The 14,334-nt window shown below is 39.6% G+C and overlaps 1 protein-coding gene across 2 annotated transcripts in view; it reads left to right on the top strand.

Annotated features, from left to right (window-relative positions):
* The window catches only part of LOC147208641 (pro-neuregulin-2, membrane-bound isoform-like), a 46,326-nt gene that overhangs the window by 18,401 nt on the left and 13,591 nt on the right, over window positions 1-14,334 (top strand). The window contains exons 2-6 of one of the 2 annotated variants that reach the window (XM_086138608.1): window positions 1,367-1,529; window positions 2,483-2,601; window positions 3,156-3,279; window positions 8,628-8,686; window positions 12,833-12,856. In XM_086138608.1, the coding sequence (XP_085994734.1) occupies window positions 1,367-1,529; window positions 2,483-2,601; window positions 3,156-3,279; window positions 8,628-8,686; window positions 12,833-12,856 (489 nt within the window). The remainder of the gene's footprint in view (window positions 1-1,366; window positions 1,530-2,482; window positions 2,602-3,155; window positions 3,280-8,627; window positions 8,687-12,832; window positions 12,857-14,334) is intronic. The other variant, XM_086138617.1, reaches the window with a different exon arrangement.

Genomic DNA, 14,334 nt, shown 5'->3' with positions numbered 1-14,334 from the left:
CATGAATTATATTTTATAATGTATTTAGTGACTTTGTAATTCACATTTGAAAAGTGCACATACTCTCTTCGGTATTTTGTCACTGGGCTGTCTAAATGTCATGTCCATACCCACAATGCCATTTTATCTCATCTCCACATATGGTGCATTGTTATTACATTTCAGTCTTTATGATGCCCTTATTGGGTCCTGCCAAATATCCAAGCTAAACATGTGATGAGAGTAGGGATGCACAATAATTATCGTCCGCTATTGCAAATTAGGCTGATATAAGGCACATCAAATACACTAACGCAGAGTATTATAAACATTTGAAACTTTGGGAGAAAAAAAATTAAATCAGGAGCGCACAGTCCCATTCACTTGAATGAGAGCCGTAGCTGAGCCTTCCTTTGTGGTCACCTGGCCCGTCATCGTCACAGGGGCGGAATGCTTCTGGAGCCGCCAAAGAATGACGGCCGTTGCCTTCTTCTTTTTAACAGTACTTTTACCTTCATCGCTGAATAGTATGTGTGTGGACTAAATCAACATTGCATTACAATACAAATTGATGAGTTCCACTGACTTTTAACTGCATTTTCATCATTGGGGATGAGATGCCGCGCGACAAAAAAGTCAAACAAGGACAACAACCTTCAGTAAGAATTTATTGGACCTTTTAATATCACTACTATTACATTGCAATTATAGAAACCATCAATACTATACAAACACAATGAAAACGTACGAAACTCCGAGAGCAGACAAAAGCATGACATATTAAACAAAACACATAACACTCACAAGAGATGTTACTTACTAAATGTATTTATGTGTGCACATCAGTAGAGATGTGTTGGTCAAAGTTGGTTGGAACAAGCTTTGCAAAAATGCTGACATCACCTGGGGTCAGGGCATGAGCCCTGTGAGGACAAATTTGAAATGTGATTGCTTTAAGAAGCAGTCCTTTTGCTAATATAGTTTAAGTTACATTGGCCAGCACGATTGATTCTGAATGCCTTGGGCAGATTAGATTGACATGGCAGCACGAAGAGGCTGAAATCTGATTCGACAGCCAAAAAAGAACTAACAAAAAACGAAATCTAACATCCATATTTACTAGAATTTGGCTGTTTGGAATAAATGAATACAATTTCATGGCATAAACATTTGAATTTCGTTTGCAAATATGGTCAGTGCTTTTGATTGTGTTTGGCCCTAACCACAGTGAAACACACACCTACCCGCTCACACGCACGCCAACCCGCACATGCACGACCCATACGTACACATACAAATCAGCACTCACGCAACTGAGTGAAATATTTTAGTGTGTTTAATTCCTTAAAACAACAAGTGAAACAAAATATGTCTCTTTTTTGCCCAGCCTCTGTTCCAAAGCTGCGACTGATGCGAGGCCAGTCTCTGATAGAAGGGGACAAACTGTACTTGAAGTGCGAGGCGTCAGGGAATCCAAGTCCATCCTTCCGCTGGTACAAGGATGGACATGAACTTCAGCGAGGGAGAGACCTCAGAATAAAAACCAACAAGTAAGTCCGCCAAACTGACTGATTGTGATGGATTAATACTTTTGACTTTTCAACTCCACTTAGTGATCACAAGAGCACTCAGTCAAGGGCAGACTTTAACCAAGGCCGGAATGTAGAGGAGCTTCCTCCCTGCCCGCTCAAATTGATGTCTGCAAGAAAACCAGAATTAATCCTTTCATGTGCCCTGTAACCTGATAACATGATAAGCTGTCCACTGTAGTAACCACTGCCCCTGAAAGGATTAAAAAAACAGACAATAACGTGGAAAATCCAATTTGTAAATGATTGAAGCACAGTCCAAAACAGTCTTGATTTCTTACCTTACTATCGCAGTCATGTGCATTGAAAAGCAGTTGTCAGCTACCAAGCAGCCAACGCTTGATTTATTATTTTGCCTTATTTGCATTATTCTTGAGGGGTCTTTTATTTATTTATTTATTTTTTTAGTAGTACACTGCCTTATTTTATATTGTTCTACATTTGTTGTATTGCTGAATATAAGTGTTTATAATCAAGGATGCAAAAGAAACCTTTTCATATGTTTAATTTACTGCCTATGTTAATAAAGTTGGGTTATGTTAAATGCTTAAATGTAAAATGTCCTTCACGTATTCACTTAATGCTGCTTTCTTCTGTTACTGTTTAAAATACAAAGACGAGTTAAAAAGATCACATATACCCGATTTAAACCGACAGCAGTGAAAGGCCGTCATGTAATACAGTAACAGTGATGATGATGGTGACGAACAACGTCACAGTAATTTAAATTCGGTAAACTATGGAATGAGGGAAACAACAGTCTTTCTGTGCTTGGAATCTTGTCTTTTCTGAACAAACTTCAGCAACACTATATGGTGTTTCAGAACCAAATGTGCATCTGCCTCTATCCTGACCATATGCTGTGTTTTATTTTTATTATTTATTATCATTCTTTATTTATTTATTTTTCCCAGAAAAAACTCCAAAGTGCTGATCAGTCGAGTGCGCGTGGAAGACTCTGGAAACTACACTTGTGTGGCTGAAAACTCAGTTGGACAAGAAAACGTCACAAGTATTATCAGCGTGCACATCTGTAAGCAACTTTAACTTGTTTTTCCCCTTTCACTTTTTTTTTTTTTTTTTGTCGCTGTTGATAATAATGCGATAATAGTCTATGTCACCAACATTTCACAATATAAATCAATGCATAAATATAGCGAATGTCACGCAAAATGTGATTTGGACTGTTGTTCCTGAATTGTCCTGAATCTGTAATTCTCTGTAGGAATATGCTGACTGTAACTCATGAATTTACATTGTTTCGGCATGCAATAATGGAATGCAATACTTGTTTGGACAACAATGTATTGGGTCATATATTAATCAATATAGAGCAATAGGCTTCCCATGCTATATATTTTCAAACTTTCCTATATAGTGAGATGGATGTTTGTGCTATATTGCCTATCAATTTTAATATGCCGCAGTGTATTATGTTCATCATGTTAAGTTTACCTTGTTGCGTATTTTTGTGGAGGCTTTTTACATGAGTAGTTATGTCGGTGGTAGGATAGCCAACAAACCACCTTTCTTTTCAAAGACAGCATTTCACTGACAAAACCTAGATTTCTTGTATTTACCAAATAGTAACCACCACCACCTTGTCCCCGGGTGTGAGTCATGTGAGGCACTGCAACGACACGGAAAAGGCCTACTGCATCAACGGTGGTGACTGTTACTTCATACATGGTATTAACCAGCTTTCTTGCAAGTAAGTTGTCTTGTCGTCCACCCTCTCCATGATCACAGTGCAGTCAATCCTCCGATCACCTTTCTTGTTGTCCTGTTTTTATGTTGGGCCTCAGACTTTTTCTGTCGACAAATACTCTACAAATCCCTGCAGCAGGCCCATTACAATTATTGTATTAAATACAGTGATGCCTGAGATTCAAGTTACCCTATTTAGGATTTTTTCCCCAAGTATGAGCCACGATTTGACTCATTTTTATGCCCGGACTTGCAAGTGCAAACCTCAGATACGACCACTTTATGGTGACAGTGAATTCAACTTAACTCACAAGCAGAAGTTTGACCACTAGTGAACAATTTATCATAAAATAGTGGTTTGCATCGCTAGTCACAAGTTTAGAGCCCACTAAGCAATGGATATTTGAACACAAGTGTTGGAGCAATACACGTAGACAGGTAATATAACAATACTGACAGGCATAAAGGTATACTCTTCATACTTATAATGACTAATATTACTAATATTCTTTGCTTGTATATTATACTGCCACCCAGTGGCCAAGGTCGGCAAACCAGAAGGCATAACACAACAAATAGAATTGGAGCATTAAACCATGATTTACAAACTGATTAATTATTTCCATTCCATTTCATTGTTTTTACTGCATGATTTTATAGTGTACTGCACAATCTTACAAAGTGTTCTTTTTCCTTATTGAAAACAAACAAAATTTTTTTGGGGGGTGGGGGTGGGGGTGGTGGAACAGATTCATGGCATTTCCTTTCATTTCAAATATAGAGAGGTGATCTGAGATACTAACTGTAATTTGTGTTTTGAGTTATAAGAGTGGTCACAGAACAACTTTGTATCTTGAGGCACCATTGAACAGCAGAAGGCCAAAGTCCCAGCCAAAGCCATTTTTAAAAAACTGTTACCATGCGAGCATTCTAATAATGACGGAAAGGCGGAGGAACCAGTTTATGACTCAGCAGCGATTTGAGAACAGATTGCTTTAATATGTATGGCTGATGATTAAATTAAAACTTCAAAGCTCAACATTTACATGACACATCTATTCAACGTACAGTGCTTAAAAATGTATTAGCCCACCAGTTATAAATATCATCGAGCACCATGAAGAGCTAAATGCAAAATTTTGCCTCTTTAGTGAGCTCTTGACATTTTACCGCGTCCAACAGAATGACACATTTCGAATGGAATTCACCTTTTTATACCCAAATTTGAACTAGCTCACTGAGCTTCTCTTACAAGTCAAAAATTTAAAAATAATGCTCAAGAATGCAATAAAATAATAATATTCTGACATCATCACCAATAATAAACGTTTATGTTTTTAGGTATCCATTTTTACTTTGTCGCACCAACATTTCATTCATTGTTGAATAGGCAATATTATTTGCGCCCTTAAGGTCTTGATTGGAGTACTCAGGACCCAACTGGTATTCATGAAGGATGTGGTTCACTGTTTTGTTTCTCCAAATGGATAATCTGGGCTGGTGTCAAATCCCCATTTGTAAAGTGATTTTCCCACCCAATGTCCTTGCTCTGTTTGGAGTTACCCAGTCTTTTCTGTTTTAGTTTGATCCTGGGGGCAGTGTTTCATCTTGGCTTGGTACCACTTCATTTTGTTGCAATCTGTCGTGCTCACGCCAGCATTCCATCTGCAGGAAGTGGCTTGGGTTGGGTCGATTTCCTATATGGTTATCAAGCTTTTGAGAGACGAAAGTTGTAACGTGTGGTGGTGTAAGCTGAGGACAGAGCTAGCCATGGACAGGTGCTGGATAGCAAAAGTCTCAAAGACTTGTAGTTTTCCACAGGTATGTGTTTATTTGCTAGCCAAAAACAATAAAGATCAGAGTGTGTGTGCTGCTGCGTCGGTCAGAGATACTATAGCCAGCCTTAAAGAAGCAAGATTAAAAAGCTGGCGGCCTGGTGTTCGACTTGTTAGCACGTTGGCCTCACAGTGCAGAGGTGCAAGGTTTGATTCTGGCTCCGGCCTTCCTGTGCGGACTTTGGATGTTTTCTCCGGGTACTCCGGTTTCCTACTACATTAAAAAAATGCGTGGCAGGTTAATGGATCACTCTAAATAGTCCCTTTGTGTTAATATGAGCTCGAATGGTTGTTCGTCTACGTGTGCCCTGCGATTGGCTGGCAACCAGTTCAGGGTGTCCCCCGCCTACTGCCCGAAGACGGCTGGGATAGGCCCCAGCACACCCCGCGACCCTTGTTAGGATAAACAGATTAAAAATGGATGGATGGATGGATTACAAAGCAAATTCGATGCAGAATTATAACAACAGGTGTGGTGTGTTTTGGGATTGTGTTTGAAACAGTCTTCCTTTCTCCAAATAAGCATATAATGGAGGACCAAATCTATGAGCTCTATTCTAATAGAGAGTACATCTGCGATGCAATGCAAAAGCTGGCGGATTTTGATTTTCATATGACAGATGGATCTCAGCCAAGTTGGGCGGGTCAGTGCAGCAGGGGGAGTGTCTTGGGGATGCACCTTGCGTAGTTACACATTAGAGGCAGAACATCATTCCAAACCAAATGCCACGTCTAACACAGGGTAGACAGCTGGTGTTTTGAGATGTACTTCATTCATAACTTTGTGAACAGCAACCATCAAACCTTCTGAATGTTTGAGTTATATTTTTAAATCAGATTAGTGGGCGGCAAAACTCAAAAGGAGTTGACATTATTGAAGTTGGATGTGACCACCTCCACAAGCAGCGCAATCAACCCTTTGGCCTGTGCTCGTTTGCAAAATTTCTATCATCAGCACCGCCCAGCCTCAAGGTTTATAGAGACAACGCTTTCCAGCTTAATGGAAGTTAACAATTCTTAAGAGTAGGTCTTGACAATTCATCAAAAGTACCTTGCCACTCTTCTCTGAGGTTCTTGAGTTTAGAGTGTCACAAAGTGTAATCAACAGGTTCCAACAGATATACCCAAACTGGAAGAGTTGGGAGAGACATTTTCATGGATCAAACAACTGTTGTGAGAGTTTGTAATTTTGCCATTCAGCTACTTATGCAAAATGTCCCAAAATATACAGTTGGAGTTGTGGATTCAAAACTTTAGAGAAGAACCTAAGTTAACCTGTAAAGGTACTTTAGCTTCATCATGAAATTTCACCCAAAGAACAAATGTCTGATGTTAGCTACATGATGGTATCCAAATGGGAAAAAAGAGCTTTTTAATGAATGATGAAAAAAAGGTAGATTTGTTTTTGTTCTGCTTTCCCTCATAGTGTTGTGTGTAACGTAGTATTTATTGTTTCCAACCACATTTGCTATTTGGCTCACTAGTCATGTGTTTATAGAAAAACACAAGGCTTTGAAATGGGCGATCACAATCTTTTATGAGTTGGCAATATTATTATTCTAAACCAGACACCAAACCTCGAGACTACTTACTGCATAAGCGGCAGATAAACATGCTGCATTCGTTGCTGTTCCAAAGACATTTTTTTACCGTGAGTGTTTTTAAGATGCTGCCTGAGAACCAAAGGAAAGAGAAAGATGAAGACACTCCCGCATTTCCACAGAAGTGCCAATGAAAAATCCTTCATTCATTTTCTAATACAACAACAATAGAAACTGACAAGGCCGTTGTTAGATCTTTGCTGCTCATTTAGGTGAGTTTGATAATACCAGCAAAGTATCCATTCACAGCAAGGTGATAGCGACCAGTCGAAATTCAGCACTGGACTCACACAGTCGGCAAAGTGTTCTCCCGTATAATAGCCCTGTCCGCATGGCACGCTTTTGAGACATTGACATAAAATAAGTTTACAAAGTGACATTAACAACTACTTGCCCGGCATGTACAGTATAGTATATTACAGTACAGGTCTAGCACTTTGAGTCATTGTTGCAGGTCTGTATGAATGGGGATCATTTGAACTGTATCTGAGACTCTGTATTGTTGTTGTGGAAATGTGATCAATATTCAACTCTTCTTTTACGCACCAGCTGCATGCTCACTCACAATCACGGTTTGCGCCGGAGTTCGCAAAATGTGTGCAAGTGGCGCATGGAGGCAGCCCTATTTAAGTTTCGTTTTTGTAGGCAGTGCTAAGGGGTTTTCACCGGAGAACATTTGGGAAAGCACTGCAAGTGCAAGATGAAATTTGAAGTGATGGAACTGAAAGTGTGAGTGGAAAAGGGAAACCAACATATCACTACACGAAAGAAATTGGGCGCGGCGGTAATTTGGGGGAAGCCATTTATCAGGTAAAATACGTTTTTTTAAAGTTACCTTGACATTCGTATCTAGAGTTTTGCGCTGGTTTTGTAATGCATAAAATAGTGTTTAAAGCCTGGGAGCACCACTTGTCACGGCCAGTTGCCACCATGAGCTGAGATCACCAAGACCCACATAAATGCAGAGATGAAAGGAGTTTTGGCATAGAAGAACTATTTTTTGTATGTGACATTTCACACAGATTTACACAAATGGAAACATTTGCTTTCCCCTTCGCCTCTCATTTTGCCCGCACATTCTTGTTATGGTTTCTTTCGCACGGCAATGGCGTTCGCACAGGCCTTTCAGGCGTGCTATTTAAAGATCCAAAAGCAGCCAACACCCTTTGTCTCAGGTTTGATGAATCACATTGCATGTGCTGAATTCATCTATTTGTAAATGCTTCTCCCACGATGCACAAAATGCAAAATATAAATGCAATCCAGTTTGCGCTCGTTTTTGCATGCACAAACCTGTCGGAAATCAGGCCCTTACTGTCTGATTGATTGTCATGTTTTCATGTTTCAGAATATAAATTCCATATCCAAGATTTTTGTTTTGAACAGATCAGAAATAATGCTTATTATGTGTTATATCCTAAATTTTGGTCAGTCAAAACTGAGCATTTGCTACACCTTATCCTCGTTAGTGTTCATGTTTGTTATACTCATTTGGTTGTGCAAATGTACCTAATGAAGTGCCCGGTATACATTATTATATATTATATGTTTATGTGTGTGTTTATGTAAATGTAGGGGTTGGGTGTTTGCCACCCTTCCTTCCCAGACTACCATCACATGACCTTCATGATTGTGACGATGCCCTTACTGTGTCACTGGCGTCAGGTTTTGATGGCGGTGATGTGACAGTATGCAGGCCATCTTTATTTCTGTACTTGGCGGATTGCGTTGTTTCTAATTCAACATTCTCTATGCTTTCTTGCGTCTCCTTCCTGCCCCCTTTCCCCTCTCTTTCCTGTCTCTGTATTTGTGTTTTACTCCTAAATATTCCTGATATACCCCACTCTCCCTCCCCTGTAATCTTCAACCCCAAATCCTTCTCTATCCCCTCTGTGTGTTGATTTTCCCTCCATCAGGTGTCCCAATGACTATACGGGGGACCGCTGTGAAAACTCCGTCATGGCCGGTTTCTACAGTATGTCCGTTTGCTCTTGTCTGTCTCCTTCCACTGAGATGCAGCATGCTACATGAGAGGGCTTGTACCTGACACACTGTATATACAGTATACGTGTGTCTGCATGCTGTGTGATCACTCGTTTCTCCACTGCCCCTCTGGTCAACAGTATCATGTGTTAGATTTTAGAAACATATACTCTCACATTGTTTCAAAAGTTTACCCTGGATACTAAAGAGGATTTTATTTCATGGTAAACTGAACTGTACCCTTTGGTGTGGCTAAACCAATCATGGCAAAATTGGAACCTTAAAGCATAATACTGCATGTGGTTTCCTCACATTGTGGGCCAAGAGCTTTTTATTCCTTTAGCTGATAAGGGCACCTTTACGGTTAAGGTATTTATTAGGGCTGCTCTTCATTTGTATACATAGATGTTTAACAACATTAATGAGCATTACTATATACCCATTTGAACTCAAAATTACACAACACCTCCCACAGCCACCCCCCCTTACATGTTAACGTTGCACACTTTCGACAGACAATCGGACTGAACCGGCAGAACGGGAACAATTTAAGTATCGCAAAAGTATTAAACACATAAACTATTTATTAACAAATTATGGCTCACTATCGTCAACATGAATGTAATAATTTTTTGTGCAACTGTTTATAGTGTATTTGGTTTATTGATAATTATGGCCACCATTTAATCATTAGATTTAATTAGAAATTATATAAATAACAACGTAATGGGCCCTCTTTTCATAGACAGTCACATGTACTGTAGGTTAAAAATGGGCTCATCTTCATTTTCACGCCGGGGCAAGTGTAATTTAGTGTGCCACGCATCACTATGCGTTCCACTGGTCCAAGGATGTTTTCTATTTCACGCCCCCGGCACACCTACCAATTTGGTAACAAAAAGTAGACTACCTAAAATCAGGTCTAAATGGTGGCACAGATATTGTGACACAATTTTGGTGTATTGGATCGAGCCACAGGCAGACATATTCGGCGTTCTGCAGACGTTTGTGGGAGAAGTATTTCAAATGTGTATCCTTTAAGTGGATATGGCAGCACAGTGGAACACTTTTGAGCATGTCTTCCTCACAGTCGAGAAGTTCTGGGTTCGAACGTTGTCTCAGACCCTCCTGTGTTTCAACAACGGGTTGGGTTAATTGAGAACTCAAAATTTCCCATGGGTGTGCCCTACAATTGACTGCCGACTAGGCCAAGGTGTGCCCCGCTTCTCCTCCAATGTCAGCTGGGCTCGGCTCCAGCTCAACCACTAACACATACAAGAACGATGGTGATGCCATGTCTGCTTATGGGAATTATAATTTCCCATGAGACATGCTAATATGAGTGGCAATAAACATGACTCTAGCCACATTTTGTCACCACCTCTTCTTAATTTTCTTCGATGGAAAAATAAAAGCTTTGTGGGGGTCGAGTGGAGGCCACTATTTGAGAAAAAAACGTATTTTTGCTTCAATCTGCGTAATTGGAACAAAAGTGTCAATTTAAGTCTGTACATGGTGAACAATACTCTGTCCTTCTGACGCTGTTTTGAATCATTTCTGTGGGGGCAGACTCTCAGATTGAACGAAAGTGGGGCGCTTTAACTAGCCAAGTAAGGTAATGAGACAAAGAATCTTCATCCATTGCTACTGATGAGGGCTTTTCCCTTTCCCTTGAACAAAGATAAAGCCTACAACTGCGACTGTTGTTTTCATCCTCTATCTCAATGGGTCATCTGTTACGTGATGTCATTTTTCCATGAAGCTTAGTTGTAAGATAAAGCTGTGTGGTTAAATCAAAGCAGTAGTTAAGAAAGATGATCAGACAAATCCTCCAGCTGGGATATAGAAACTATCTTTACATAAGCAGAAATAGCAAGCCTGGCTCTGTCTCAAGCATCAAAATCTTTTCAGGTACATGCAGCATAGCTAGCTGTATGTGTATGTTAAAGTCACATATACTTCCGTAGACGGATACAACAAAACTCAATGTAATGACTAACAGTAAGTTACTGTGATCTACGTATAGAATAATTATTCAGTTTACATGCTGCATAAACAGTCTGACAATTCACTGATGTAATAAGGCCGCTTTGTGATCAACATTTTCGAATGACCTTGACCTTGACCTCTCTTTTTTTTTAATCCAACATTTTTGCTTAACATTGTATTTAAATCCAGTAAACATAGTCAAAACCAAGTCCAACGGAGCCAATCTGCTTGTATCCTCTAGCTCAGGGATCACCAACTCATTTCTTCAGCTCACCAGCAAGCTCTGTAGAAGCCTGAGAATGATGCTGATCATTTGAATCAGATGTGTTGGAGGATGTAAACACCTAAAACGTGTAGTGTGACCCCTGCTCTAGACTCTTTGCAAAACCCTGTTCACTGTTTCCTGGCTGATAACTCTTAATGAAAACCATGTTTACTCAAGCAAAGTACAAATTGGGCTTGGTGTCGCTCTCCGTTGCCATTGCATGAGTAATATGACACATCAATCAGGTACTGACATCAGGATCAGATGCTGCAATTACAATGCTCTTTTACACGTTTAAAAAAGTCAGATAACTTGCCTCAAGACTATAAATGGGAGGGGAGGGGTGGTGGTGTTCCTGCTTGCTGTTGTTGTGTGTCATCCTTGCACTGTTGCATGCAAAATCATCACTGTTTAAGCAAAAATTGATTAAAAGGTGCCAAAAATAATTTTAAAAAATTCTCTCTCAAGAGAGAGAGAGAATTTTTTTAAATTATTTTGTGTGTGTGTGTGTGTGTGTGTGTGTGTGTATTTCTCTCTCTCTCAAAGACACACACACACACATAGAGAGAGAATATCGAGAAATCCAATCCTCTTTTTAGCTTTGCATATTTGTATGTACCCACATTCATTGTCAATCTTTAAACCTTTGGGTTTCTTTTTCTTGACTGTCAACACAGAAACCTAATCAATTTTAGGCAATATTAGATTTTTGACTGAATAGACAGTAGTTCTTACAAAATGGTGCGACATGGGACCGTGAGAACAAAAATGTTGCTGGTCAAACAAAAAATGTGGTCTCTAATTCGGAAATGAAAATAACAGGATGTGTTGGCATCCGTTTTTAATTGGAAATCCATAGTATTATTACAATGACAAAAATGTATTCAACATTTAAACAAATTAAGAGACAGATTGAATTAATCTTCCAGCCTCAATGTTTTGTATTTCAGTGCACTAAATTTTAAGTCTTCAATAATCTGTGATCACTTTGTAAGGACTACACACTGTAATTTCTGTTTTCTGAATACTGTATTTGTTTCCACCCTCAAGTCATGTCTTGTCCATGCTTTATGCTTGTGTGCCATTATTTTGCATTGTGTTCTTTCAATCTGTTTGAAAGAACACTTTCTGCTGTTTAAAGATCATCGCGATGCCCTACTGTCTGCTGAAACGGTGTTCCGAATGCAAAGCTCTGTCAAAATATAGATCGGGTTTGGGTGGACAAGAGCATCTTCTTTTTTTTTTTTGTACTAATGCATGCAACACAACACAAACTCATAAGAGGTTCTAACAGCTTTGTGCAGGACAAGGAGATATGAGTGCGGAAGAAATGCTTAAGTTGAGTTGTCATTAGCCAAATGAGATTCAGCATCAACCTGACTGTCAGTCCATCATCATCTGTCCTCATCATTTATGTTAGAAACCATCTCACAGCTTTTTTTTTGGTTTTGTTTGGCATTGTATATTATTTTTCTGTCCGATGTTCTATAAATAAGCAGTTGGCAAGTAACTGATGTGAATTTGTGTTTTGCTAGCCATGTCCATGTGTTTCTGCATGCACTTTCCTGCCTGCTGATTTCTCTTTTGTTCTTGATTGATTTCATTTTTTTTACCCTTTTGCTTTTGTGTTTGGTGTGCTTCTGTTTTTTTTCCCTGATATTTTTGGGGTTCACAGAGCTGAGGTTGTGTGAGTGTCTGTCTGTTACTGGACGGCACATATGTCAGTCTGCCTGAGTGACAGATTCCAAAGCAGTAATGGACTTCCTGGTTCAGCGTGTACTGGGAAGAAAAAAATACACAGCAGATCCTCGACCAAGTGGACATTACAGCTGACCCTTGTTTATCTCTTTCCTTTTTTACCACAACAACTTTCTGTGCTGGCAGAGCTTCTCAGAATTGAATTTATGGGTATGGAACATTATTGTTTATTTTGCTGTGCTTTAAGCGTTTGCCAAGATTGTGTCACAGTCACACATTATTGTGCCACCTTCTTTTTAAAACCAACAAGCCTGACCCTCCTTTTCTTCCGCCCACTAACCTAATTTTAAAACTTGCAATCTCTCTTCCCCCTTCTCTGCATGCACTCTTTTTTCATAGAATAACTTGGTTAAGGAGGACGAAAAAGGATAATTGAGATGAATACTTTAACGTTAGAAAGGGCAGAGCCAATTCTATGGAAATGTAAAGGGCCTAGAATAGACTGGATCACATGGAAGATCAAAAACACTGTTTCACATGTGAGAATATGAATAAATGCCACTGGCAAATAATTTTGCAAAGTGTTGCTGAGGGCTCCAAAAGACATGACCACATTGTTTGTCCTAATTATTGTGCCCTTGATTGAGTCAGTGTCAGAGATAAGGCAAAGAGCGGGCCTGTCCTACTTCACAAATGCTGTTGGCTCCGCTGTGCAAGTGGGGTTGCCTTCCCAATTCCCTTGGCTTTCTGTATCAGTGCACAATGATACACGCACGATGCAGGGCCAAGGCTACCGGTGGCTCATCAATTCCCACTCAGGCCCTTTTTTTAGAAACTATAGCCCCTTCATAGCGGTAAAAAGATATGTTTGGTAAAGATCATTTGGATTTGCCTCTATATCCACAAAGCAGAGGTATTTTTTCTCTCTCTGTTTTTAGCTATGTTGCTTTAAAACTAGCATAGCTTATTTTCACTGACCAGCCACAACTTTATTTCCACTTGCAGAGTATGAGGAACATAAAATACGAGCGTTGTATCAAAAAAGTTAATACTGTTAAGTTGTAAGAGAGGCATGCATTTACCCAAAGAAAGAATTTAATTGAAGTATTCAGTGGTGTGGAGAAGGAACGAAAGCGGTGGACTAATGGTTTACTCTCATGCAATTTGATTGAAGTCACCAAAATATTTGCCACAGATACAACTTTTGCTTTGGCCCCTTGCACATATTGTGCAAAGGGTCAATAGGCTGGTCAGCGTATTTGACAGTTATAGCATTTTTTTTCTCTTAGTGAGCTCATTTGGACAAATTCACTGAAGTTTGTGGTTTAGTTGCATATGACATTGAATTCTTACAGCGATATCAACTAGGGCATGACCGACAAGCTTTTAAAATCCTCTTTGAGTTGATGAAAGCACAATGTTATGTTATTGCTTCTGGGAAAACGTTTCACCCTCCTGGACTCTCTTGATTCCTTATCAGTCCTGTCCCACTCCTCTTCCCATCTTGGTTTCCTCCCTATGCTCTTCAGGACATTTCTTTCCCTCTTTCATTTTTGTCCCTTAGTTTGACCCCCCCGCCCCCCCCCCCCACCCCGCTGTTGTGCTGATGCTCTTTCATTCCTCAGTTTTTAGTGTTACACCACAGTAAAACAATTATATACACAAACTAGATTAATCCCAATGGTCTA

This window comes from Hippocampus guttulatus, chromosome 2 (assembly GCF_054856545.1).
Source record: "Hippocampus guttulatus isolate MCC_2025c chromosome 2, RoL_Hgut_1.0, whole genome shotgun sequence".
In the NCBI taxonomy this organism is placed as follows: Eukaryota; Metazoa; Chordata; class Actinopteri; order Syngnathiformes; family Syngnathidae; genus Hippocampus; species Hippocampus guttulatus.
This window is presented reverse-complemented; position numbering and strand designations above follow the sequence as displayed.